This window comes from Panthera tigris, chromosome D2 (genome assembly GCF_018350195.1).
Source record: "Panthera tigris isolate Pti1 chromosome D2, P.tigris_Pti1_mat1.1, whole genome shotgun sequence".
Classification (NCBI taxonomy): domain Eukaryota; kingdom Metazoa; phylum Chordata; class Mammalia; order Carnivora; family Felidae; genus Panthera; species Panthera tigris.
Genome location: NC_056670.1, coordinates 67467814 through 67495060, shown reverse-complemented (window position 1 = coordinate 67495060; position 27247 = coordinate 67467814). Strand labels below are relative to the sequence as shown.

General features: G+C 35.3%; 1 protein-coding gene across 5 annotated transcripts in view; it reads right to left on the bottom strand.

The window, feature by feature from the left end:
• Positions 1-27247, bottom strand: part of SHOC2 (SHOC2 leucine rich repeat scaffold protein) — a 107245-nt gene that overhangs the window by 33173 nt on the left and 46825 nt on the right. For all 5 annotated transcript variants that reach the window (XM_007087187.3, XM_042960984.1, XM_042960986.1 and 2 more), the window contains one exon: positions 24485-25429. In XM_007087187.3, coding sequence (XP_007087249.1) covers positions 24485-25187 — 703 coding nt within the window. In that variant the 5' untranslated portion in view covers positions 25188-25429. The remainder of the gene's footprint in view (positions 1-24484; positions 25430-27247) is intronic.

The window sequence follows — 27247 nt, the reverse complement described above, 5'->3', positions numbered from 1 at the left end:
GTGTGTGTGTGTGTGTGTGTGTGTGTGTGTGTGTGTGTGTGTGTATTATAGCACCACGTTAACTTAAAGAATGAATGAAGATAACTGGGGAAGGTAAAATTTGGGCTCTAATGCTCTTCAAGCCAGAAGTAACAAAAACATTTTTTTTTTATATTTGCCATCATATTTTCTAATAAATGATACTTATTTAGTTTCCATTAAAATAACTTCTACTACCCTAAAGGAAGATACTCCAAAAGTGAGTTGAGGCAAGTAAATAAAGCAAGATGGAAGACTTTCTTTAACTTTAACCCATATGGAACAGGGGTGATTCAACTCAGTTACCAATATACTGCGGGACTCCTCAACTTAAGTATTATGACATTTTGGACTGGATAATTCATTGCTATAGGAGGCTGTCTTATGTATAAGCAGCACCCCTAGCCTTTACCCATTAAATGCAAATAGCACCCACCAACCAAGCTGTAACAATCAAAATTGTCTCTAGACATTAACAAATGTCCTCTGTTGTAACATTAACAAAATTGCCCTCAGTTGAGAATCACGGATACGATGGAATAAAATTCAATACTATCCAATTTTCACACTTTTCAAAAGAAGCTGGAAACATAGATTTTCATGTAAAATCTTTCAATGCTTAAATGTTAACTAATTCTTAGGTTAAAACAGAACAAAACACTGTCTTACTAAACACATTTGTGGACCTTTTTCAGTATTCAGAATGCCAGTTTGATAACCTCTGAACATAGATTAGTTACTAACATTTTAGGACAGAAATTTGCATACGACTATCTAATATTAAAACTAAAAAGTGTTTTTAAAAAGCAGAATATAATCACCTGGACTCAAATTAAGTTAAACCCTTTTGATTTGTGTAAATCACCACATGGCAACTGGACTATTGTGAACACATATTCTCTCCAGAAAGTTATCCTCCAGCACTACAAAACTCTGCAAAGTCAGCAAATCATGGTAATACTGACATATTAGGAAAGAGTGTCACCTAGTAACACTAATACTTCTTTCTCACAATCTAGTAATCTCTAAATATTTTGAAGATGATTAAAACTCAGGAAATGTGATTTAATTTTAACAACACACAAAAAAATAACATGATTTAAAAATCTGGTCTGTTAGTCCCTGAAATATTGGATTGTACACTCTATTATATACATTATATTAATGTATATTATATATATTATATAGTTAAGTATAGTTATATATAGTATTGTGGATTAAATGTGAAAATTATTTTAGACTTTCCCCAAAATCCATGTATAAATTTTAAGACCCATGAAGAACTTAAAATTTTCTTCAGTCCAAAGAAAAAGATCTAGGAAAATTCAGGGAAGTTTATCATTTATATATAGTTTCCATGAAAATCTGAAATATTTTCAAAACTAATCCAAAATGTCCTATTTAATGCAATTAACAAAACCTTCTTAGTGGTAGTGGTGGTGGTGGTGGGACAGTTTAAGATTGCTCTTCTTGAGAGTAATACTCATAACTTCCCAAGCTTCTCTTGTTCATATTCAGACAGTTAGAAACCTCTGAAAATTATGAATATATGATAAATTCTGTAGTTGGCAACACTGTGCCAGGGTAAGAGCCTAGGTTACAATTTGCAAGATATTTACATATTAAATATCTAAGCACTTCATGAAATAATTTGCTACAGCACTATTTGCTATTTCTACACTCTGTCCAGCTACACAGTAAACATGTTTCACCACATATGAAATATAATAAAAAACAAAACAAAATGTAAGTCCATTCTAGATGGTTTTCAAGGACAATAACCAAGGTGTTAATAGTGACTTGCTTCTGATGGGGTTTAAGAGTGGTTTTTATTTTCTACTTCATACATTTGTATTTTGCAATTTTTGTTTTTATGTATTTTTTAATTCCAAGAAGAAAAAAAGGGGGGAGATTCAAGAGGGAAACACTAGCAGTCTCTCCTCCACTATTCATGGAAGAGCACTTTCTGATCCCAAATAGAAGCTTCCTGTCTGTGGAGCAGATGCATCCTTCAGTGAAAACAAATGGATCACCCTATTGTACTGCTAACGTCAGCCATTAATATTATGCATCTTAGGACTAATATTCCACACTTACTAAGCAATCTTTTGATTTTAAATTTGATTTCCCACACATATGCCTACAGAGAGAACACGGACTTCATTCAGTCATCCATTCTACAAACGTTTATTAAACATCTACCATGTGCTAGGATACGGTAAGAGAAAAAAAGATAAAATGCTTGCCTTCATAGAACTTATATTTTAATTAGGAAAAAATAAACTAACATATGATCAAGGTGAGGAAGTATTAAGAGCTATAAAAGAAAATAAAGCCAGATAAAAGCAGAAGAGTATGATGGGGGAAGGAGACTGTAGATGCTGACAATAAATAAAAGGAAAAGAAACCCCGATGAAGTAGCACTTTTTAAAAAATATTTTTCCTTTCTTTATTCTTGAGAGAGAGACAGGGTGTGAGCAGGGGAGGAGCATAGAGAGAGGGAGACAGAATTGGAAGTAGGCTCCAGGCTCTGTCAGCACAGAGCCTGATGTGGGGCTAGAACTCATGAACCGTGAGATCATGACCTGAGCCAAAGTCAGACGCTCAATCGACTGAGTCACCCAGGCGCCCCTCGATGAAGTAGCATTTGAAAACAGACCTAAAATAATGGGAGAGGGAAGAAACAATGAGACTATCTGGTGGAATAATTTTCCAGGCTGAGTGAAGAGCAAGCACAAAGACTCTGAGGCAAGAGAGTAGTTCAAAACACAACAGAAGGCCAATGTGGCTGGAATCATGATTAAGGAAATCAGGTGGTAGGAGATGAAGTAGATCTCAGTCAGATTCATTTAAGGTCTTATAGGCTAAGGTAAGGATTTCAGCTTTGACTAAGGAGATAGTGGTAATGGTAATAAGAGTGTTTTTTGTTGTTGTTGTTTTTATAGCAGTTTACAGAAAAATTGCACAGCAAGTACAGAGAGTTCCCATATAGCCTCTTCCCCACAATTTCCCCTATTAACATCTTCCATTATTAGGTGGTACACATGTTGCAGCTGATAGATCAACACTGATATATTATTTCTAACTGAAAGTTCTTATTTTACATTAGCATTCACTCTTTGGGTTGTCCAGTTCTATGGGCCTTGATAAATACAAAATATCATGTATCCATCATTACAAATATCGTATAGAATAGTTTAACTGCCCTAAAAATCACCTGCTTCACCTAGTTATTCACCCCACTTTCCCTCTCCCCCAGAGGCCCTGGCAACCACTGATCTTTTCCTTTTTCCTTTTCTAGAGTGTTACGTATAGTTGGAATCATAAATGATGTAAAATTTTTTAGACTGGCTTCTTTCATTTAGCAATATGCATTTAAGGTCCCTTTATGTCTTTCTGTGGCTTGATAGTTCATTTATCACTGAACAATACTCCATTGTATGGCTATATCACAGTTTATCCTTCATTTATTGAAGGATATCTTGGTTGCTTCCTATTTTTAACAATTATGAATAAAACCACTAAAAATATTTTGGGTGCAACTTTTTGTATGGACAGAAGTTTTCAACTCATTTGGGTAAATAACTAGGAGCATGTCTGATAGACTGTGATGGTAAGCCTATGTATAGCTTTGAAAGAATATGCCACTGTCTGCTAAGGGTCTATACCATTGTGCATTCTCACCAGTACGAAAAAAGACTTTGCATCTGTATTTGGTGGAGTCAGTGTTTTGGATTTTAATCATTCTAATAGGTACGTAGCGATTGTGGTTGTCTTTTGAAAGTATAGCTTTACAGGACATAAAGTAGCCCTATGGAAAAGCAGTAATGATGTGATAATGTTTGCCCCAAAAGAACAAAATTTATTCTGGAAAATTAAGACCTACAAATATAATAATAAGTAGAATGTTGTAGGCATCAAATAGGAGGTAAATACATAAATACAAAGTGATGGGTAAATCAAGAAACAAGATTCTGGCTGGGTGGATTGGGGAAAGCTAGATTTTAAAAGATGGTCAGAAACTACAGATAACGCCCCAAAAAAGAAATAATATGAGGAAACTAGGGAGGCAAAAAAAAAAAAAAAAAAAAAAAGAAAAAAAAAAGGGCTCAACAATTCTTTTGCTAGGGATATATTCAATAAAAATGAATCCATATATTTACCAGTAGACTTTTATCACAATAACACAGTAGCACTATCTGTATTAGCCCCAAATTATAATACCAAATAACAGAATGGATAAATTGTGGCATATTCACACTACGGGATAATATGCAATAACGAGAATAAACTACCTCTAACTACATACATCAATTATGATGAATAATGCCAAGAACTCAAACACAAAAACATACAGAAATTATGGTTCCATTTATATAAAAACAAGGAAAATTAATGTTTGACTGTAGAAGTCAGGATACTAAGTTTACTTGATGGGAATGAATAGGGACTGAAAGGAGTCTGAGTGGTCTTGATGCTCTATTTTTTAACTTGGACGCTGATATTACACAGCGTAATTGTTTGTTGGCAAACAATCTTCAGTTGTACATTTATGATATATCAATAAAAAGTAAACAAAACAAAACAACCCCAACTCTGGCCCAAGCTCCTGCTTTGGACATGCTTTAATCCAAACCTGGCAGAGAAACAGAAAAAAACATTTCTTCAATTTGTATTTAGATGAATAATCTTCAAAATTTTTAGTTAAAAATTTAAGTCTAAATTAATTCCATTCTGAAAAAATTATTTTCCTTTCATCTTATCTTTAGAGGAGGCAAAGGTTGCACACTATATCTAAGACTCTTTAAGCATGATATTATATATTATCCTATATCCAGACAATGGAGCATGCTGGACTTATTCTTTCTCAAAGGTGACGACACTGTCTAGACTCTTGTTGGGAGATTCTTCCCACTATTTCTGTAAGCAATATTGTCCCCCAGGTTACTCTAATATATTCAATCCACTTTCATTTTGTAATACAGAAAGGTAGTGGTTCCACATGCAAAAAGCAGCAGGACACATGGTACCTGAAAACCAGAAGTCAGATAGTTGGAATGTAAAACTAATGTTCATCAAACAACAGAAAGGTGATTTTTAGGAGGAGGAAAGTTTTTTCCCCTCTTCTGGAGATTGCCAAGTTATTAAAATGCAGTTAAATACCAACTTCTTGAGGATTATTGGGAATTTTTCTAAGTTTCTTATTTTAGAAAGATTTTTGACCTTTAATAATTATTGTTAAAAATATTTTATACATGGCTTTGTTCATAGTAGAAGCTTAACAAATTATGTGATTAGGTGATAAAACTAAATGTGTTGGGTTTAACCAGTAACAAAAGAACATTATCATACAAACATTTGAATAAACTATGTCCATAAAACATAACAGAAGATAAATTATTGCTCTAAGAGCATTAATTCAATCAGTCAGAAAAAAACTCTTTACCAGGCGCATGTGTATTCTTTTTACCAGGCACAATACTAAGCACTAAATATACAAAGAGACTATAAGACATTAAATACTTGTTCTCATGAAACTTAAAAGTAGTAGGAGACAATGTGTGATTTGATGTAGGCCAGTGAGGGCACTGCTTGTGAAATCTCACCATTAAAAAACCATTCTTGTAGATCTTCAAGGCCTTTCATGGTCAAAGTTCTTTACTTTTAGGATGACCATCTCATTTACTTATTCATTCAAGAAAAATTTATAGTGTACCTACTGGAAATTAAGCAGTGAACAAAGTCTATTCTCAAGGAGCTTATATTCTACTATGCACGAAGGGAGAGAAATCAGAAAATAAGGAGGCACCAACATGGCAGAGAAGTAGGGGGATCCAAAGTTCCTTCATCTCTCAAACAAAGAAACCAGTGTTGAGGCCAAAGGACTTTGAATTCCAAGAGCCCAGGCGGCAAAGTGACAGAGATGCTTCCAGGGACCCACTGGGAAAACCTGACAGGACGAAGAGCTACTTCAATAAACAAATCAAAGCACACCTGGTGGAGGATCCAAAACATCACTATGAGTAGGGAGATAAAGTAACCCAAGTCACAACAACAGAGGGCAAGTAACACTCTCCAAAACACACCTCCTAAAGGGCCAGGCTCTGGACAGTGTATGACTCCTCTTTAATATAGTAGTGCTCGCAGGTGCAGGGCATATAACAAGCTTTTAATACACGTAAGAGACAAAAAAACTAGCCAAAATGACAAAACGGAAGAATTCTCAGGAGAAATTCAAGGAAGAAATGACAGCTAAAGAATGGATCAAAACAGATATAAACAATATAACTGAACAAGAATTTAGAATAATAGTCATAAGATTAATCACTAAACTTCAAAAAAGCATAGAAGACAGCAGAGAATCTATTGCTGCAGAGATCAAGGAACTAAAAAAGTCATGATGAATTTAAAAATGCTATAAATGAGGTGCAAAATAAACTAGAGGCAGTGACAGCGAGAATTTAAGAGGCAGAGGGGAGATTAAGTGAAACAGAAGATAAAATTATGGAAAAGATGAAGCTGAGAAAAAGAGATAAAAAAATTCTGGACCACAAGGGAAGAATTAGAGAACTAAGTGGTTCAATGAAAACTGAGCAATATCCATATCATAGGAGTTCCAGAAAAAGGAGAGACAGACAGAGGGTTGAAGGTATGCTTGAACACATCATAGCTGAGAACTTCCCCAATCTGGGGAAGGAAACAGACACTGAAATCCAGGAGGCACAGAGAACTCCCTTCAGACGTAACTGGAATCGATCTTCTGCAGGACATATATGAAACTGGCAAAATACAAAGATAAAGAGAGAATTCTGAAAGCAGCTAAGGATAAATGGCCCTTAACCTACAAGGGTAGACACCTAAGGGTAGTAACAGACCTATCTACTGAAACTTGGCAGACCAGAAAGGAGTGGCAGGAAATTTTCAATGTGATCAACAGGAAAAATATACAACCAAGAATCCTTTATCCAGCAAGCCTGTCATTCAGAATAGAAGGGGAGACCAAGGTTTTCCCAAACAAAAACTGAAGGAATTCATCACCACTAAACCAGCCCTACAACAGATCCTAAGGGGGACTCTGTGAGTGGAATGTTACAAGGACCACAAAGGACCAGATACATCACTAGAAACATGAAACCTACAGATATCACAATGACTCTAAATCCATCTTTCAATAATAACACTGAATGTAAATGGACTAAATGCTTCAATCAAAAGAGACAGGGTATCAGAATGGATTAAAAACAAACAAACAAACAAGACCCATCTATTTGCTGTCTACAAGAGACCCATTTTAAACCTGAGGACCCCTTCAGATTGAAAGTGAGGGGATGGAGAACCATCTATCATGCTACCACAAGTCAAAAGAAAGCTGGAGTAGCCATACTTATATCAGACAAACTAGATTTTAAACTAAAGGCTGTAACAAGAGATGAAGAAGGACATTATATCATAATTACGGGGTCTATCCATCAAGAGCTAACAATTATAAATGTTTACACACCGAATTCAAGAGCACCCAAATATATAAAATAAATCACAAACATAAGCAATCTTATTGGTAAGAATGTGGTAATTGTGGGGGACTTTAATACCCCACTTACAGCAAAGGACAAATGATCTAGACAGAAAATCAATAAACAATGTCCCTGAATGATACACTGGACCAGATGGACTTGACAGATATATTTAGAACTTTTCATCCTCAGGCAGAATACACATTCTTCTCAAGTACAAATGGAACAATCTCTAAGACAGATCATATACTGGGTCACAAAAGAGCCCTCAATAAATATAAAAGAATTGAAATCATACCATGCACACTTTCAGATCATAATTCTATGAAACTTGAAATCAACCACAGGAAAAAGTTTGGAAAACCTCCAAATGCATGGAGGTTAAAAGAACATCCTACTAAAGAATGAATGGGTCAACCAGGCAATTAAAGAAAAAATTAAAAAATATATGGAAACAAATGAAAATGGAAACACAACAATCCAAACCCTTTGGGATGCAGCAAAGGCAGTCCTAAGAGGAAAATACACTGCAATCCAGGCCTATCTGAAGAAATAAGAAAATTCCCAAATACAAAATCTAACAGCACACCTAAAGAACTAGAAGCAGAATAACAAAGAAACCCCAAAGCTAGCAAAAGAAGAGAAATAATAAAGATCAGAGCAGAAATAAACAATATAGAATCCAAAACAGTATATCAATGAAACTAAGAGTTGGTTTTTGGAAAAATAAAAAAAATTAATAAACCCCTAGCCAGACTTCTCAAAAACGAGAGGACCCAAATAGATAAAACCATGAATGAAAATGGAATTATTACAACCAATCCCTCAGAAATACAAGCAATTATCAGGGAATATTATGAAAAACTATATGCCAACAAACCGGACAACCTGGAAGAAATGGACAAATTCCTAGATACCCACATACTACCAAAATTCAAAGGGGAAGAAATTGAAAAGTTGAACAGACCCATAACTAGTGAAGAAATTGAATCAGTTATCAAAACTCGTCCGACAAATAAGAGCCCTGAGCCAGATGGCTTCCCTGGGGAATTCTACCAGACATTTAAAGGAGAGTTAATACCTATTCTTCTCAAGCTGCTCCAAAAAACAGAAATGGAAGGAAAACTTCCAGACTCATTCTATGAATCCAACATTACCTGGATTCCCAAACCAGACAGAGACCCTACAAAAAAGGAGGATTATAGGCCAATACCCCTGATGAACATGGATGCATAAACTCTCAACAAGAGGGGCGCCTGGGTGGCTCAGTCGGTTGAGCTTCCGACTTTGGCTCAGGTCATGATTTCACGGTCTGAGTTTGAGCCCCGCGTCGGGCTCTGTGCTGACAGCTCAGAGCCTGGAGCCTGCTTCAGATGCTGTGTCTCCTCTCTCTGACAAGCCCCCATTCATGCTCTCTCTCTGTCTCAAAAATAAACAAACATTAAAAAAATATTAAAAAAAAAAAAAAGCTCTCAACAAAATACTAGCAAATCGAATTCAACAGCATATAAAAAGAATTATTCACCATGACCAAGTGGGATTCATTCCCTGAGCTGCTGGGCTGGTTCAATATTTGCAAATCAATCAATGTGATACATCACATTAATAAAAGAGAGGATAAGAATCATATGATCCTGTCAATAGGTGCAGAAAATGCATTTGACAAAATATAGCATCCTTTCTTAAATAAAAACCCTCAAGAAAGTCAGGATAGATGGAACATACTTAAACATCATAAAAGCCATCTATGAAAAGCCCACAGCTAATACCATCCTCAATGGGGAAAACCTGAGAGCTTGCCCCCTGAGATCAGGAACACAACAGGGATGTCCACTATCACCACTGTTGTTTAACATAGTGTTGGAAGTCCTACCATCAGCAGTCAGACAACAAGGTGAAATAAAAGGCATCAAAATTGGCAAAGAAAAAGTCAAACTTTCACTTTTCGCAGACGACATGACACCCTACATGGAAAACCTGAAAGACTCCACCAAAAGACTGCTAGAACTGATACGTGAATTCAGCAGTCACAGGGTATAAAATCAATGTACAGAAATCGGTTGCATCTTTATACACCAATAATGAAGCAACAGAAAGAGAAATGAAGAAACTGATCCCATTTACAATTGCACCAAGAACCATAAAATACCTAGGAATAAACCTAACCAAAGATGTAAAAGCAATCTACACATTCAATGCAATCCCAATCAAAATTGCATCAGCATTCTTCTCAAAGCTAGAACAATCCTAAAATTTGTAGAGAACCACAAAAGACCCTGAATAGCCCAAGTAATACTGAAGAAGAAAACCAAAGCAGGAAGGCATCACAATTCCAGTCTTTAGCCTCTACTACAAACCTGTAATCATCAAGACAGTATGGTATTGGCACAAAAACAGACACACAGACAAACGGAATAAAATAGAGAACCCAGAACTGGATCCACAAATGTATGGCCAACTAATCTTTGACAAAGCAGGAAACAGCATCCAATGGAAAAATGACAGTCTCTTTAGCAAATGGTGCTGGGAGAACTGGACAGCAATAAGCAGAAGAATGAAACTAGACCACTTTCTTACACCATACACAAAAATAAACTCAAAATGGATGAAAGACCTAAATGTGAGACAGAAAACCATCAAAACCCTAGAGGAGAAAGCAGGCAACAACCTCTTTGACTTCAGCCGCAGCCAACTTCTTGCTCGACACATCTCCAAAGGCAAGGGAATTAGAAGCAAAAATGAACTATCGGGACCTTATCAAGATAAAAACCTTCTGCACTGCAAAGGCACTAAAAGGCAACCGACAGACGTATCAGATAAAGGGTTAGTATCCAAAATCTATAAAGAACTTACCAAACTCAACATCTGAAAAACAAATAATCCAGTAAAGAAATGGGCAGAAGACATGAATAAACACTTTTCCAAAGAAGACATCCAGATGGCCAACAGACACATGAAAAGATGCTCCACATCATTCAAAATCAGGGAAATACATATTAAAACCACACTGAGATACCACCTCACACCAGCCAGAGTGGCTAAAATGAACAACTCAGGAAAAACAGATGTTGGTGAGGATGTGGAGAAATGGGAACCCTCTTGCACTGTTGGTGAGAAGGCAAACTGATGCAACCACTCTGGAAAAGTGTGGAGGTTCCTCAAAAAATTAAAAATAGAACTACACTACGACCCAGCAAATAGCACTACTAGGAATTTATCCACGGGATACAGGAGTGCTGATTCATAGGGACACATTTACCCCAATGTATATAGCAGTGCTTCCAACAATAGCCAAATTATAGAAAGAGCATAAACATCCATCAACTGATGCATGAACAAAGAAGATGTGGTTTATACATACAATGGAATACTACCTGGCAATGAGAAAGAATGAAATCATGCCATCTGCAGCAACATGGATGGAACTGGAAGGTATTATGCTGAGTGAAATAAGTCAGTAAGAGGTCAGATAACCATGTTTTCACTCATACGCAGATCTTGAGAAACTTAACAGAAGACCATGGTGGGGAGGGAAGGGGAAAAAATAGATACAGAGAGGGAAGGAGGTAAACCATAAGAGATGTTTAAATACAGACAACAAACTGAGGGTTGATGGGGGAGTGGGGGAGAGGGGAGGAGGGCACTTGTTGGGATGAGCACTGGGTGTTGTACCTAAGTGATGAAGCACGGGAATCTACCCGAAAAACCAAGAGCACACTTTACACACTATATGTTAGCCAACTGGACAATAAATTATATTAAAAAAAAAAAATCAGAAAATAAGGAAATAAAGTAATCGGAAGTGATAACTGTTGTAAACCAAAGTAAAGCAAGGAAATAAAGTTAGAAATGAGAGTGTAACGGACAGCAAGGAGGAACCATGTGCATATGTGAACAGAAACACAGGACAGGTGAGGAGAAATAAGGAAAACAGGAACAGAACAAAAGAGATCTGGAGTCTTAAATATAAAACTAAAGAATATAGACCTTTTTGCTCAGGTAATAAAGTACAATTTAAAGTTTTTGAATAAGCATGATATGCAGGATGTTGTTCTAAAGTCTATTTTCTCAGGGTGCCTGGGTGGCTCAGTCATTTAAGCAACTAACTCTTGATTTCAGCTCAGGTCACGATCTCACACTCATGAGACTGAGCCCCATATCCAGCTCTGCACTGGGGTGGTATCTGCTTAAGATTCTCTCTCTCCACCCCCCCTCTGCCCCTCCCCCACTAACATTTTCTAAATAAGTAAATAAATAAAAGTCTATTTTCTCATAGATTTGAAAGATGTACTGGAGCAAGCAGAATTAGGAAGCACAGTCTATCAGGAAGCTACTGCTGTTAGCCTACATGAAATAATATGAGGACTACACTGAATAATCAATAGCAGTGGAATAAATAGGCCCAGTATACAAGCAACTAAGAGACACGGAAAAAACAACAGGAACGTGATAAGAACAGTGATTCTCAAATCATATGCAGTGAATGACTAGTTTGGGTTTTTGTTTTTTTCCCAGGGTTGTGAACTAATATTCTGTAAACTACAAAATTGAGTTCTTGGATGTTCTAGCAATGTCAAATTGTTATACAAGATTCTAAATGCTTACTCTCAATTTCTGTTATTAACTTGTGACAAAAAAATTGGTTAGCCAGCAATCTGTCTGGTGATTAGACCACACCTTGACAAGAACTAAAACAGGAAGAAAAATCCTCAGATTCCAAGATCTTGAACCTGAGTTGACAGAGAAAGTAATGATGCAATTAAGAGAGAAACAGAATCCAAAAGGAAGAGATGTGTGGTGAGGAGTTATATTTTGACCATGCTGAATCTATCAGTGAGACATCTAGGTAACAATCTATTGGTTAATTAGGAAAAAAATATATATACAGATCTGAAGAAAATGTTCTCATGATAGAACATTTTTCTTCCAAAGAGAGAGTTGGGGTTAGTATCTGCAAAGAGTCAAATATTGGTCTTCAGAATAACAGTAATAGTGGAGTCCTGGATAAATTATTTTATTTTAAAAAAAACACTATATAAAAGCATGAAGAGAGACTAAACGCAGAAACTAGAAGGAATTCAACTCTTGCAAAATGGGAACTGTGGTAGGCAGAGTTTTAAGATGGCCCCAATGGCCCTGTCTCATGCGTAACTGTATACATTGCATAATTACCCCTTCCTTGAGTGTGGGCTGAACTTAGTGACTTGCTTCTAATGAATAGACTATGAAAACAATGATGTCACATCTCTGATTAAGTTATAAAAGATTGTGCTCTCATCTTGCTAGCACTCTATTGCCTTCTCAGCTTACACCCTTTGATAAAGCAAGTTGCCCTGCTGGAGAGATCCTTGTGGCTAAGAACTGAGGGCAGTCTCTAGCCAACAGCCAGGAAAAGCTGAAATCCCTTAGTCCAATAACCTGCTAGCTAAGTGAATACTGAAAATAACCACATGAACTCAGATGTGGACCCTTTTCCAGACATGCCTTCAGATGACACCTCAGTCCTGACTACCCCTTGGGTGAGAGTTAAGCTATGCCTGATTCTGAACCAGAGAAACTGCAAGATAGTAGTAAGTGAGTGTTGTTTTGGTTTTTTAATTTTTTTTTAACTTTTTTTTTTTTTTTTAATTTATTTTTGAGACAGGGAGAGACAGAGCATGAACAGGGGAGGGTCAGAGAGAGGGAGACACAGAATCTGAAACTGAGCTGTCAGCACAGAGCCTGACGCGGGACTCGAAGTGAGTGTTGTTTTAAGAGCTATGCTTCAGAGTAATTTCTTATGCAACAGTAGATAACTTACATAAGAAATTACATTGGGTAATATCCACATTTGCAAGGCTTTTACCATGAAGTTACTCACAAATCTGCCAGCAGAAAATAAATCTCAAGTAGAAAGCCAGAGTCCTACTGCCTGAGAAGCCAAAGGACAAGGTCTAGGATTGTAACAGTGGCTGGAATTCAAGGTTGGATATCCTGGAAAGGAGGAAACCTTGAAGAGTGGAGTCCCAAAGTCTGCATATTCATACCCCTCAAATTCCTGACTGACTCCAAAAGTACACCTATGGGAGAAAAGACTGAAAGGAGCTTAGGGGAAAAACAATAGCTAGAAAGCTATAACAGCCAAGCAGAGATTTTGACAGCTACCATCTGCAGTGGGGATAAGATTCTGGAATTTCAATTCTGCCAAGTTACAGGGGTCAGAAAACAAAACCCCAAAAGGGAAATACTATAGAAGTAAAGACCTTATATCAAGACTAAATGCCAAGAAAAATATAATATCTAAAATTAAAATTTTTTTGTATGGCATTAATAATAGACACTAAAAAAGGTACCATATAGAGCAATAAAAAAAAAATAGCAACAGGAACATTCTAAAACACACATAAAAAATGAATAGAACATCAATAACCTGAAAGGTAACATAATGAGTTTCAATATACACATAGTTAGAGATCCACAGAATAGAAAAGCAAAGAAGGGACCAAAACCAAGAAAATTTCAAAAAATAATGGCCTGTATCTTTCTACCTTTGATGAAAACCATAAACCCACAGATCCAAGAAGCTCATAAACTCCAAGCAGAAGAAACATGAAAAACACCAAACAAAGGCATATTATTAACAAACTGCTGGAAGCCAGGGACAAAGAAGAAAAATTTTAAATATAGAGAAAAAGACTACACAGAAACAATAACAGCAAAACTCTTGCTCGAAACTAGGCAAGCCAGAAAAACAAACAAAACAAAACAAACCCAGAGAGACATGAGAGACATGTTTAAAATACAGCAAAAAAGAAAAGCTGTCAATCTAGATTTCTATACCAAGAAAAATAGCTTTCAAAAATAAAAGCAAAACAAAGGCTTTAGGACAAACAAAAGCCTGGAGAAATCATTATGAGCATAACTGTACTACAATATATGTTAAAGGAAGTTCTTGGGAAAAAGAAATTCAGATTTACACAAAGAATGAAAGTACTAGAAATGGTAAATTCATGTGTAATCATGAAAGGGTTTTTTTTTTTTTTTTTTTTGCATCTTTTAATCTCTTTACAAGATAACTGAGAAGGATGATAGTATGGCAAAAGGTACAGGAACCAACCTAAAAGAGTCAGCAATAACCAAAGCTAGAACAAATTGAGCAACAAAATAACAACACTGGGCTGGAACCACAGAAGAGAATAAATGAATCCAGACTGATATAATTTAAGTAATGGAATAAATAAATAAGTGAGGGAGAGAAGGGACAGCTATTCATTATAGAATTTCAATTAATGCAAAGGAAATGGAAATTTTTTAAAAATCACCATTAGAATACAGTAATATAATTGTTTCAGGGAAGATCAAGATCCACCAATGAATACTAAAATTAAGGAGCAAAGGATGAAGGAAAAACAAGATACTGTCATAGACTAACATCAGCACTCCTCAGGGTAATTATTAATTAAAAAGAAAAAATAATTAACTTTAAAGTGGAGGGGTGCCTGGGGGCACCTGGATGGCTCAGTTGGTTAAGTGTCCAACTCTTGATTTCAGCTCAGGTCATGATCTGGTTGGTGAGTTCAAGCCTCATGTTGGCTGCTTGAGATTCTCTCCTCTCTCACTCTACCCCTCCCCTCCCTCAAAACAAACACTAATAAATACATGAATGAATGAATGAGTGAATGAATGAATGAAGTGGAGAAGAACAGCAGAAATCACCATAACCAAGGTCAAAACCACCAGCAATTAGACATATCAACATCCTATCTCTTAACATGATTCACTGGGGAAGGTACCACAATCACCTCAGTGGTTTTCTTGCCAAAACACATAACCTCAAACTAGTCATGCAAAAACATAATCCAAACAAAAAAAAAAAGAGTGATCTAGTATGTTATACTTGATCAGTAGTCTTTTTTTTTTAATTTTTAAAAAATGTTTATTTTTGAGAGATAGAGACAGAGCTCGAATGGGGGAGGAGCAGGGAGAGAGAGGGAGACAGAATCTGAAGCAGGGTCCAGGCTCTGAGCTGTTAGCACAGAGCCTGATGCAGGGCTATAATCCACAAACCACAAGATCATGACCTGAGCTGAAGTCAGATGCTTAAATGGATGAGCCACCCAGACGTCCAGAGCAGTACTCTTGAAAAGCATCAGTGTCATGAAAGAAAAGGAATGACTTTCAATCTTTCCAACTGTCACAAGTTGGAGTTGAGTACAGATATCTATTAAATGTAATGTAGGATTCTGGAATAGGAAAAGGACATAAGTGGAAAAACTGGGAAATCAAAATAAAATTTGTAGCTTAGTATTATTGTACCAATGTAAATTTCTTGGTTTTTATCACTATATAATGGTTATGTAGAATGTTAACAAGAGAAGAAGCTGGGTTAAGGGGTATATGAGAACCCTGTGTATTGGTTTTATAATTTCTAAGTCCAAAATTTGTTCAGACTGGAAAGCTTAAAAAAGATAAAGTTCATGGACTCCTGGGTGGCTCAGTTGGTTACGAGTCCAACTTTGACTGAGGTCATGATCTCATGGTTTATGAGTTTGGGCCCCACGTTGGGCTCTGTGCTGACAGCTCAGAGCCTGGAGCCTCCTTCGCATTCTATGTCTCCCTCTCTCTCTGCTCCTCCCCCACTTGTGCTCTCTCTCTCAAAAATAATAAACATTAAAAAAAATGATAAAGTTTAAAGTAAAAATAATATCAATGTATTATTGTGAGATTTATAATATATGAAGAAGTATAAAGGTATGACAATAACTGCAAAAAGTGGAATAAAAGTGTTCTATGTAAGGTTCTTAGGATATATGTGAAGTGATATACTATTATTTGAATGCAGACTGTGTTATGATATGTACTGTAAATACCAGACCAGGTACTAAAGCAAAGTAACAAAGACGCATATAACTAATATGCCAACAGTTGAAATAAATGGAATTTGTAAAAAAGAAAAAAAAAAGTCAATCTAAAAGAAGGCATGAAATGGGGGGGGGGGGTGGAGAATAACATATGGCACAAACAGAAAATAGATTGATTTAATTCAATCATATTTGAAACTGTATTAAATATAAATAGTCTAAACCCTTCCAGTAAGACAAAAACTGTCAGGATTAAAAACCACAAGAACTATCTATATGCTGTCTACAAGAAACCATTTTAAATGTAAAGACCACAAAAAGGTAAAAGAATGGCAAGAGATATACAATGCAAGTACCAATTAACAAGGAAGTTGGAGTGGCTGTATTAATAGCAGATAAAATAGGATTTATAAAAAGAAATATTACCAGGAATGTTATCAGAAATACAGACATTTATTAATGATATAAGTAACCTCATCAAAAAAATGCTAGGTATATCTATAACCAATAACAGATTGAAAAAACAGCAGACAGAAGATTGATAGGGGTACAAAATAAATGAATTATCAGCTAACTTGACCTTGCTTGAAAAAAAAAATTGCAGTGTATATTCTTTTCAGCTGCATACAGAACATTTACTAAGACAGGCCATATTTTATAAATCAATAACAAAAATATCGGAAAACATCTCTCAAACACTTGAAAATTGAACAATTCACTTCTAAAGAATCCCTGGGTTACAGAAGAATTAACAAGAGATATTTAAAGAATATTTAAAACTAAACAACAATGAATATACAACATATCAAAATTTGTATGCTGCTGCTAAAATAGTACTTGGGAGATTTATAAAGAAATGTTCATATAATGAAAAAAAATCAATCTAATCTGATAACTTAAAGTAGACAAACAGCATATTAAACCTAAAGAAAAAAAAACTAAATAAGCACGAAAAAAAAAAAAAGAAAAAAAAAAAATCAAAGAGAATAGAAAAAACCTGAAACAGGTTTACTTATTTATCTTTTGAAAAGACCAATAGGGGCATCTGGGTGGCTCAGTCCATTAAGCGTCCAACTTCAGCTCAGGTCATGATCTCACGGTTCATGAGTTCGAGCCCACCGTCAGGCTCTGTGCTGACAGCTCAGAGCCTGGAGCCTGCTTTGCATTCTGTGTCTCCCTCTCTGTCTGCCCCTCCCCCACTCAAGCTCTGTGTCTCTCAAAACTAAACGTTAAAAAAAAAAATGACCAATAGAACTGATGTATCTCTAGCCAGACTGATCAAGCAAAGAAGACCAAATTACCAATATTAGGAATGAAATAAAGACATGATTACAAATCATACTGCTGACATTAATAAAATATAGAACTATTAGAACTTCATGCCTAAAATTCAACAAATTAGATAAATGCTTTGACAAATTCAAACTACCAAAATTCAACTAAGCAGAAAACTCAAATAATTCTGTATCTATTAACTAAAATAGATCAGGAATTAAAAACCTTCCTATAAAGAAAACATCAGCTTCAGATTGCATATCTGATAAATTCTTCTAAACATTTGAGGAAATACTAATTATACACAAACTCTTCAAGAACATAAAAGAGAAATATTTTTCAACTCATTCTGTGAAATGAAGCCAGCATTACTCTGACAGCAAACCATTATTAAAGAGAGACAATTACAGATGATGCATTCTATTCCATTCTATTCTACTCTATGAATATAGATACAAATTCTTTAACAAAATTTTAGTATAGGTAATTTAAAAAATAAATTAAATCTACCAACATAGAAAAAGGCCCTATTAAAATGTACATAGTAGGCACTCAAATACTGGTAAATAATTAGATTTCACAAGTTGTGACCTGCCCAATGAAGCCATATGACCTTCCCTTTCAAGTGACATTAAAGATGCTGATATTTTAAAAATAACTTATTCCTGAACTTATAGGGATATTTCCAAAATATTCAGAGATTAACTCTATGAAAAATCACATTAATCTTACTAAAATAATTTGTAAAATCACATAATTAACAAGAGCTGGAAATATCTATCACACAAGCTTGAGCAGATTTAGAACTTACATCAGAATTTATACTACTGTATTACTTAAATTTGTATTATATGCTTAATTCTCCCTTTCATTTCAAAGACAAATTCAGAAGCTCTTCTAAGCAGGGGCATCTGCAACTAGGCAACATGGACAACAGTGACTATATTCCTTTGGATGAGTAGCATGCTGTCATTAGAATACAATGACTGCCCTCTTCCCTACACCTCAGTAGGGTGGAAAGTCAACTTTATCCTCTCTCTGATCCTATCAACCCCTTCTAAGATGGCTCAAGTGATATTCTCTCAGTTCCCTTACCGCCTCCTTTAGCAGTAACAACTTGTACAGGTTTTTATTGTTCTGTGAAACATCTGACAATCTGGTAACAATAAACTAAGTTAGTTAATAGTTCATTTCCAAGTCTCTGGGTTTCTTGCTGATTCCTAGCCAAAAGGAGTTACTTATTAACAACTATGAATTCCCTTTCCTGATTTCTTTTTCCTGCCAAACTAAGTTACTAATTAGCACTTGTGCAAAACACTCAAATGGGATCGATTAAATATCATTACCCACACCATGAAAGCAATTTTATCATCCCTGGCAGTCCTGGGAGAATTTCAAGAATTTTAGGGACTAAAGGTTACAATTTAATATTGAAAAATGGGTCACTTGAGCATGTGACTCTTGATTTCAGCTTAGGTCGTTAGATCGAGCCCCATGTTGGGCTCCCCCGCCCCCCCCCCCATGGCTCATGCTCCCTCTCCCTCTCTCAAATAAATAAAATGAAAAAAAATATTTTTTTTTGTGAGTAATAATAGTATTGGGCTTCACTAAATTCACTTCAAGCCTCATTTACTGAAAACTTACCATTTATTACCTACAAAAAAAATCACAGAAAACATAAGGAATTCAAATCTCTAATCCTTCAACTTAAAACAAATTGATTTTATATATAAAAAATTATATATATATATGTAGCTTGACTTACAGAAGGTAACACAGCAGTACTTCAGTATGGTAGGAATTTTTTCAATAACTGTGACTGCATCAAATGAGTAAAAAAAATGTTGCTGATTCTGTATATCTGAATGTTGTGAGTGGTTTCTTTCAAATGAGCAAAAATGATTTGAGTTCCCAAAAAGCATATACATTTTAACATATCGTTCTCATAAGCAAAACAGGTTATTTTGACAAATTCATGTGAATTGTATATTATACAGAAATGATGTAGCATTTTATTGAACATATGATGTAGGAAGAATAATTTTTTTTTTAAATATTCCTTCTAACAAGAATAAGGGGGAAAGTTTAAAGAAATCCTAAAACTACTAGCCCATACTTCAACAGAGGCAAACTGTAGGAATATTCATGAAAGACAAAGATGGAGTTTTTCCTGGCTTCAAAGAGCAACCGTTTCTTTCCTAGAAGAATAAAATCCTTTAAAACTTCATTTTCCAGAAATCCCTAAACTAATTATTCAAATTGACTATTTGATGGCCCTAAGTCGAATCCATCCAGGCCAAAAAGAAAAAAAAAGAAAAATTTACAAACGCACATCTCCAGGGGAGCCTGGGTGGCTCAGTGGGTTTTAAACGTCTGACTCTTGGTTTCAGCTCAGGTCTTGATCTCACAATTTCATGAGTTTGAGCCCCACATCAGGCTCTGCGTTGGCAGTGCAGAGCCTGCTTGGGATTCTCTCTCTCCCTCTCTGCCCCTCCCTCGCAGGCGCTGTGTCTCTCTCAAAATAAATAAATAAACTATAAAAACAAAAACATACCTCCAGAATGAAACTCAAGGGAACCAGTAGGAATTATGGGAAGAGGGAGTGATTATTTCCTGTTTTCCCTCTCAAAACAATTTAACTGTCTTGGTATACAGTGATGAGTCTCTTTTAAGATTATAAATGGTAAAAGAAGGTTAGGGCAGGAAGGATGGAACACTAAAGTAAAAAGCAATGACTTTTTAATCAGTAAAAGAACGACTAAGTGTTCCACCTATCTACTTAACACAAGAAGACATTTACTTTGTGTCCATCCATGCCTTATCACACAAAAAGAAAGGTAAATGAAAATTACCAAATGAAGTTTTCTAGGCTACTCTGATGTATTATCTCTGGCTCTTCACATGGTTACATTTACTGTCTGTTTGGTATCCTTTTACTGTTTTCTGCCAGTGTTCACCCGTGTGAATATATATCACTGGTATGAAATCACATGGCATTAATAAAGATGCCATTAATGCTTAAAGAATACTCTATAAAGCAGAGCAGCTTGTATCATCATGACCAAATTTCAAATATATTATTTAAACTAAACAGTAGGGTATATTTCAAAACTTCTAATTTCTCATATTTCTCAAATATATTGCTGAACACAAGCTAGATGGCAAGACTGATAGTATACTCATATAAGAAAAGAATAAGCATGCAATATGCATAATATGAACCTAGTATCTATAATAATGCAAATCTAATACATAGAAAGAGAAATTTAATAAAACGATAATGACCATGTATTTCGAATTGTAAATTCTCGTTAGGGGTTTCAGCAGTAAGGCAAACTACATAAAAGGTATATAACACTTTAAAAAATGTCAAATTTCCATTTTACTTGTTCTTTCTGCATAGGTCTTAATTTGTAAACAATTTCAAAGGGGTTCAGGATTTTATTTTTTGTAATTAAAAAAGCAGTAAAGATCTGCATCACAAAAAATACTTGTCTTTTTCTTTATAATAAAAGATAGCTTTCAAAAACTAAAAACAAATTCATAGTCATTGAAACTCTGCAAATCAAAACCACAAACGTACCACTTCATACTCATGGAATGGCTATAATAAAAAGATGATAGCAAAGGTGTGGAGGATACAGAGAAACTGGAACCCTCATACACTGTGGTGGGAAAGTAAAAAGGTGCAGCCACTGAGGTAAACAGTCCAGAAGTTCCTCATAAGGTTAAACATAGAGTTACCATATGATTCAGTAATTCCACAGCCAGGTATATAACTCAAGAAAATTGAAAACAAATGTCCACACAAAAACTCGGACACAAGTGTTCACAATAATTTTATTTGTAACAGTCAGAAAATGGAAACAACCCAAATGTTCAACTGATGAATGGGTAAATGAAATGTGGTATATTAATACAATGGAGCATTATTCAGCAATCAGAAGGAAAGAAGTACTGATACATGCTACAACCTGGATGAATTCTGAAAACATGCTAAGTAAAAGGGGTCAGTTACCAAAGACCACATATTGTATAACTCCATTTATCTGAAATAACCAGAACAGGCAAATCTATAGAAACAAAATAAATTAGTCCACCTAGGGCTAAGGGGTTTCAAGAAAACAGAAGAGGGGTAACTGCTAAAGTGCACAGAGTTTCTTTTTAGAGTAATAAAAATGTTCTAAAACCGTGATGGTTGCACATCTCTATGAATATACTGAAACCCACTAAACTGTACACTTTAAATGTGTGAATTGTACAGTATGTGAATTATACCTCCAGTAAGCTGCTAACATCCTCCTCCCTCCAAGGGAAAAAAAAATCTAATAACTGCAGCTATACATAGAATAACCTAGCATATTCTTTGAAAGTACAGATCCCCTGAACCAGCCAGACCACTAAGTCATCAACTACGAAGTGGGATGCACTTTTCTAGACTAGAGGAGCAGTACAATAAGACCGGTTCAAAACCTGACTGTCAACTTCCTAGCTACATGACTTTCAGTAAATTATCTAATCTCTCTACATTTTCAGGTCCTACTTCAGTACAATGCAGGAAGAAATGCCTATTTCACTGGGTTACTATAAAAACTTAATAATATATACAAAGTATACTATAGGACATATTGTGCTCAAACAATATTTTATTATGATTGTTATTTTTACTGGACTTTTATTTTCCTGTTCTTTATAGAACTTCTCCAATATCTGCGCCAAATCCATGCATCTAAGTTAAACCTTATAAATCTTAACTCTTTTCAAGAAATAATAACTTTTCGGGGAGGCTGGGTGGCTCAGTCGGTTCATGTCAGACTCTTCATTTCAGCTCAGGTCATGATCTCAGTTTGTAAAATCAGGCCTCACATCAGGCTCTGCAATAAAACCTTGGGAGCCTGCTTGGGATTCTCTCTCTCTCTCTCTCTGCCCCTCACCCACTCGCACTTTTTCTCTAAATAAATAAATAAGAAATATTAACTTTTGGAGCACCTGGGTGGCTCAGTCAGTTAAGCAGTCAACTCTTGGTTTCAGCTCAGGTCATGGATTTAGGCCCATGCCGGGCTCTACACTGGCAGCACAGAGCCTGCTTAGGATTGTCTCTCTCCTCTCTGCTCCTCTCCCCGAAATAAACAAACATTAAAGAATTGTTTTTAATTTTTAAAAAGAAATATTAACTTTTATCTTTAAAAGCAGTTTATTGTCTATCTGATGCCCTGCCTGGAATAAAATAACATTTATGAAGTTACTATTTTTACAGAAATACAAACATTACAAGAACACAAACTTCAATAACACCACTAATGGTGGGAGGGTGCTCCTTAAACAAATTCCATGGTTATTTTTAAAATTACAAACTTAGGCCTAAAGGTCAAAAGATGAGGCAGACACAAACAACAACCAAATAAAATTTGCCAATTTTTAAAAATACATTCACTTTAGTAAAAATGCTATACCTATATGCTAAGAACAAACTGAAGTAAATTTAAAATCCTGTAATTTCTTAAGAAATGTACATTTTTAATTCCCAGGTAAGTTGATAACATCTCTATGGAAAAAAATCCTTAGTAAGACTCTCATGTGAATTAAAGCCAACATTCTGATATAGAGTGTAATACATACACAACACAGTAAGAACACAAACAAGAAATAACATTTTATATCTCTATATAAAAATTTAGCATTTCTTTTGCTAAGTCTCTAATTCTATTTAAGAATGAAACATATATACTATGGTGAAATTGTGACTAAATCTGGTATGAAATCAAAAGTCAATCAACAACCAATTCCTATCTGAAGACATGAAAATGAATATTTCCATTCAAATTCTGGAGAATATTTTAATATCTCATAAGTGAGTCATATTTTGAAAGTACAGTTCATTGCTTGAGAAAATCTGTCATGGACTTTCTAAATGCATTTAATTAAACCAATTAAATTAAGATTTTAAGTTTCTGGTTAGAGTTAAATGTAGAAGAGCACAATACCTAAAATTTATACCTTTTTCAAAGTTAAATAAAATTTTAAACACACCTACAGAATATTATATCTCTACAAAGCTGCAGTGTCTAACGTTTCCTTTGTTACCCACTATAAGAGCAATGCTCAAGCAACAATATATTCAATTCACCTATTTTATTCGGAATAAATGTGCCTTTCGTAACAAAGAAACCTTCCCTTAAAAAGTTCCATAATCAACTTTTATGTAATTTTTAAAAATGTTATAAATCAAGCCCAGATATCTTTATCAATTTCTCAAAATTGGTAAGTCAAGGTTTACTATACTCCATAACTTAAAAATGAAAATAACTACTTTTACTGACTTGTTTACACATACATATTTCCTATTTTTTATACTACTACCACTCTTTTGCTTTTTTACAAGGCTCTGATATGCCAATCTTTTGTAGCAAATTAGGTAGAAAAGTCAAGTAAAAGTAAGCAAACATTTTTCAGATAAAGAAGGGCAAAAGAAAGAACTGGAAAATGTAGCCCTTAATGAATCTACTGTACTTTTTAAATATTTTAAAAATAGATGGTAACAAGTTAAAAATTCAGGAAATATTTTTTTACTGCTACGTATTTCACTTTCTCCAAATGAAAATGAGAGGATAGGTTCATATGAAAAAGGCCCAACTACATCTATACTCTAAGTTTATAAAATAATCTCAAACCATATAATATTGCTAAAACTGAATAATTAAAGTAAAACATAAAGAAGACATTTAGAAATCAGCTGTTTTTAGGCAAGTATCAGATATTTTCTGATATGGAAAAGCACTTGACAAAATTATCTGGCATAACAAATACTACAAATAATAGTAACCCAAGGTCTCTTACCAATTTCAGCAGGTAGTTGTTTGATTTTGTTCTCTCGAATGCTAAGCATGCTGAGTTTTGACAGATTTTTGATGTCCTTTTCCACAGTAGTTATACGATTAAAGCGAAGGTAAAGAGTGGTGAGAGAATCTAGCCTATATACCACTGAAGGAATTTCTCTCAGTTTATTATGCCGTAAATCAAGCATCCGCAGCTTCTTCAAGTTATCAAGAGAGTCAGGCAAACTGGTAAGTGAGTTTTCATTTAGAGCCAGTGTCATGAGATTTACTAGACAGCCCACCTCTGCCGGGAGGGACTGCAATTTGTTGCTATATAAATAAAGTTCTGTTAATTGAGTCAACTCTTTGATTGATGATGGCAATATGTGTATAGACCTCTTGGATAAGTCCAAACGCATTGAATTCTCTTCCCGGCATTTGTTGAGCTCTTTAATCACCTCTGCATTGCTAGATTTTTTTCTAGTCCCAGGTGCTGGATTTGGCCGTTTGATCGTATTGTCAACTGAAAAAGCCACCCCTGGTTGGGCAGCACTGGAGTCCTTCTTTCCATCTTTGGCATCTTTCCCTTTGGTCTTAGGTTCTTTTTCTTTGCTCTCTTTCCCAAAACCTCCAGAGGCTTTTGCCTCCTTTTCTCTTTCCTTGGCTGATGGCACTTTGGGATCTTTCTCTTTAGAGTCTTTTTCTTTTCCTAAACTACTACTCATGGTGACTCAAGCTTCGGCAAAAACTACATGAACTCCTTTGTTTTATTTGCCAACAACAGTCATTGGAATTCAAAGATGAAGAGACAAAGATCCTACACAATCAAAAAAGGTGTTGGCTTGAAGAAGTAATCACCATGGAGTAACAGCCATCTGTTACATGTTAGATCTAAAAGCACTATGCCCATTTCTGATAACTCATTCCAACTGGTAAAATGCTGCTGGTCAACGATTCATTAGAATTCCTGAAATATAATACAGAAAGAATATTAAATTACTTTAGATTATAATTTATATTAAGTAAATGGGCTCTGAAAAACAATCTTACTGAAAATCTGGCCATTTTATGATTTGATGCAGTAATTTTCTATTGAACATTTTGTTATGCAAAATCCACTGAAAAGCTATAAAAATTAATAAGGCAGGTTCTATCTTCAAGGACTTTATAATCTAACAGGAAGAGGTAAGATAAGCGTACAAGTTACTGTAAGTTTGTAAGAACTGAAAATTGGGGGAAATCATAATAATGTTTGAGTGCTTTCTATGTACAAGCACTACTGTTCAGAAATTTACAAATATTAATACATATAACACAGCCCTATGAGATCAACTGTTGTCCCTATTTTATAAATAGGACACAAAGGCACAGAAATATGTTTAAGTAACTAGTTCTGTGATCTTGGAAAAGCAACAGAGCTGAGATTCCAATGTATATATCTATAGCCTGTGTTCCTAATCACTATACTAAAATTGTTCTATCTGCAATTAACTGCCAGACAGCGTTAGGTAACAGGAAGGATTTCAAAGGCCACGATGATAGAATTGGGAACAGTTTCACAAGAGAACAAAATGAGCTAAGTAAAATATGTATGGAGCACAGCAAACAGTTCAGGTAAAAGGGCATGAAGAATGTGTAGTTCAATAACCATTCCAGGTGATTCTAATGCAGGTAGATGCAGGGACCACCTTTGAGAAACAGTAAGAGAGAGCAATCTCCAATGATATCTATATACTAAAACATGTGAATAGTGACAAGGACTCTTAAGGGTTCTTAAAAATCGAAAAAGTTCACTGGTAAAATGACCAAAACGAGCTACAAAGGCTAAACACAGGAGTAAAATCTTTGTGAAGGAGGCAGTCCTCCCTCTAAGCATTTTCAAATTTAAAATATAATTTGGGGGTGCCTGGGTGGCTCAGATGGTTAAGCATCTTGATTTTGGCTCAGGTCATGATCTCACTGTTTGTGAGACTGAGCCCCGTGCTGGCTCTGCATTGACATTGTGGAGCCTGCTTGAGATTCTCTCTCCGCCTCTCTTGCTCGTGCTCTCTCTCTCTCAAAATAAATAAATAAACATTAAAAAAATAAATACAATTTGTATTTCATGGCTCTTGTTAATTTTATAAGTAACTGGATCTTTATGTGGTAGTAGGGCTTAAAGATTACAGACAAAATGACTAATATCCAATTAGCTTAAGAGGTTAAAAAAGTTAATAAAATTTTATGAAAACACCAATAGTATTTAATAGTCTATGTGCACAGGATCGTGCTAAGAATTTCTATATAAAAGATGTGAGCCCTATGCCACACAAGGTTACAGTTTAATTAGACAGCCAAAACATTCAGCAAATCAGTCCAGGTACATATAATGAAAAGGTAATTTAGGCCAAGAATACTGAATGACCTTAGTTTGCCATAGGAAAGCGAAAAGGTAGAACTTTGCTGAAGCAAAGGGTAAGAGGTGCAGTAATAACCAGAACTGGGTAGAAGACTGATGATCTGTAAATTCCCAGACTAGAGAGTTTGAATTTATCAGCTTATAAGATTCTACAATTATATAAACATGCTATTAGTTGCTAGCACACCAGAAAAGCTATTATCTCCCCCCCACTCACCATCCTTTCAAAACGAGAAAATATTTTGAGCTACAATGGAGACTCGACTAAAAAAAACCTTAGAGGTACGGATTGAGAAACAATGCTGATGAGCCAAAATGAAAGCACATTTATTAAAATGATACAACAAAGAATAATGGAAGATATACACAGATGACGGAATACAGACA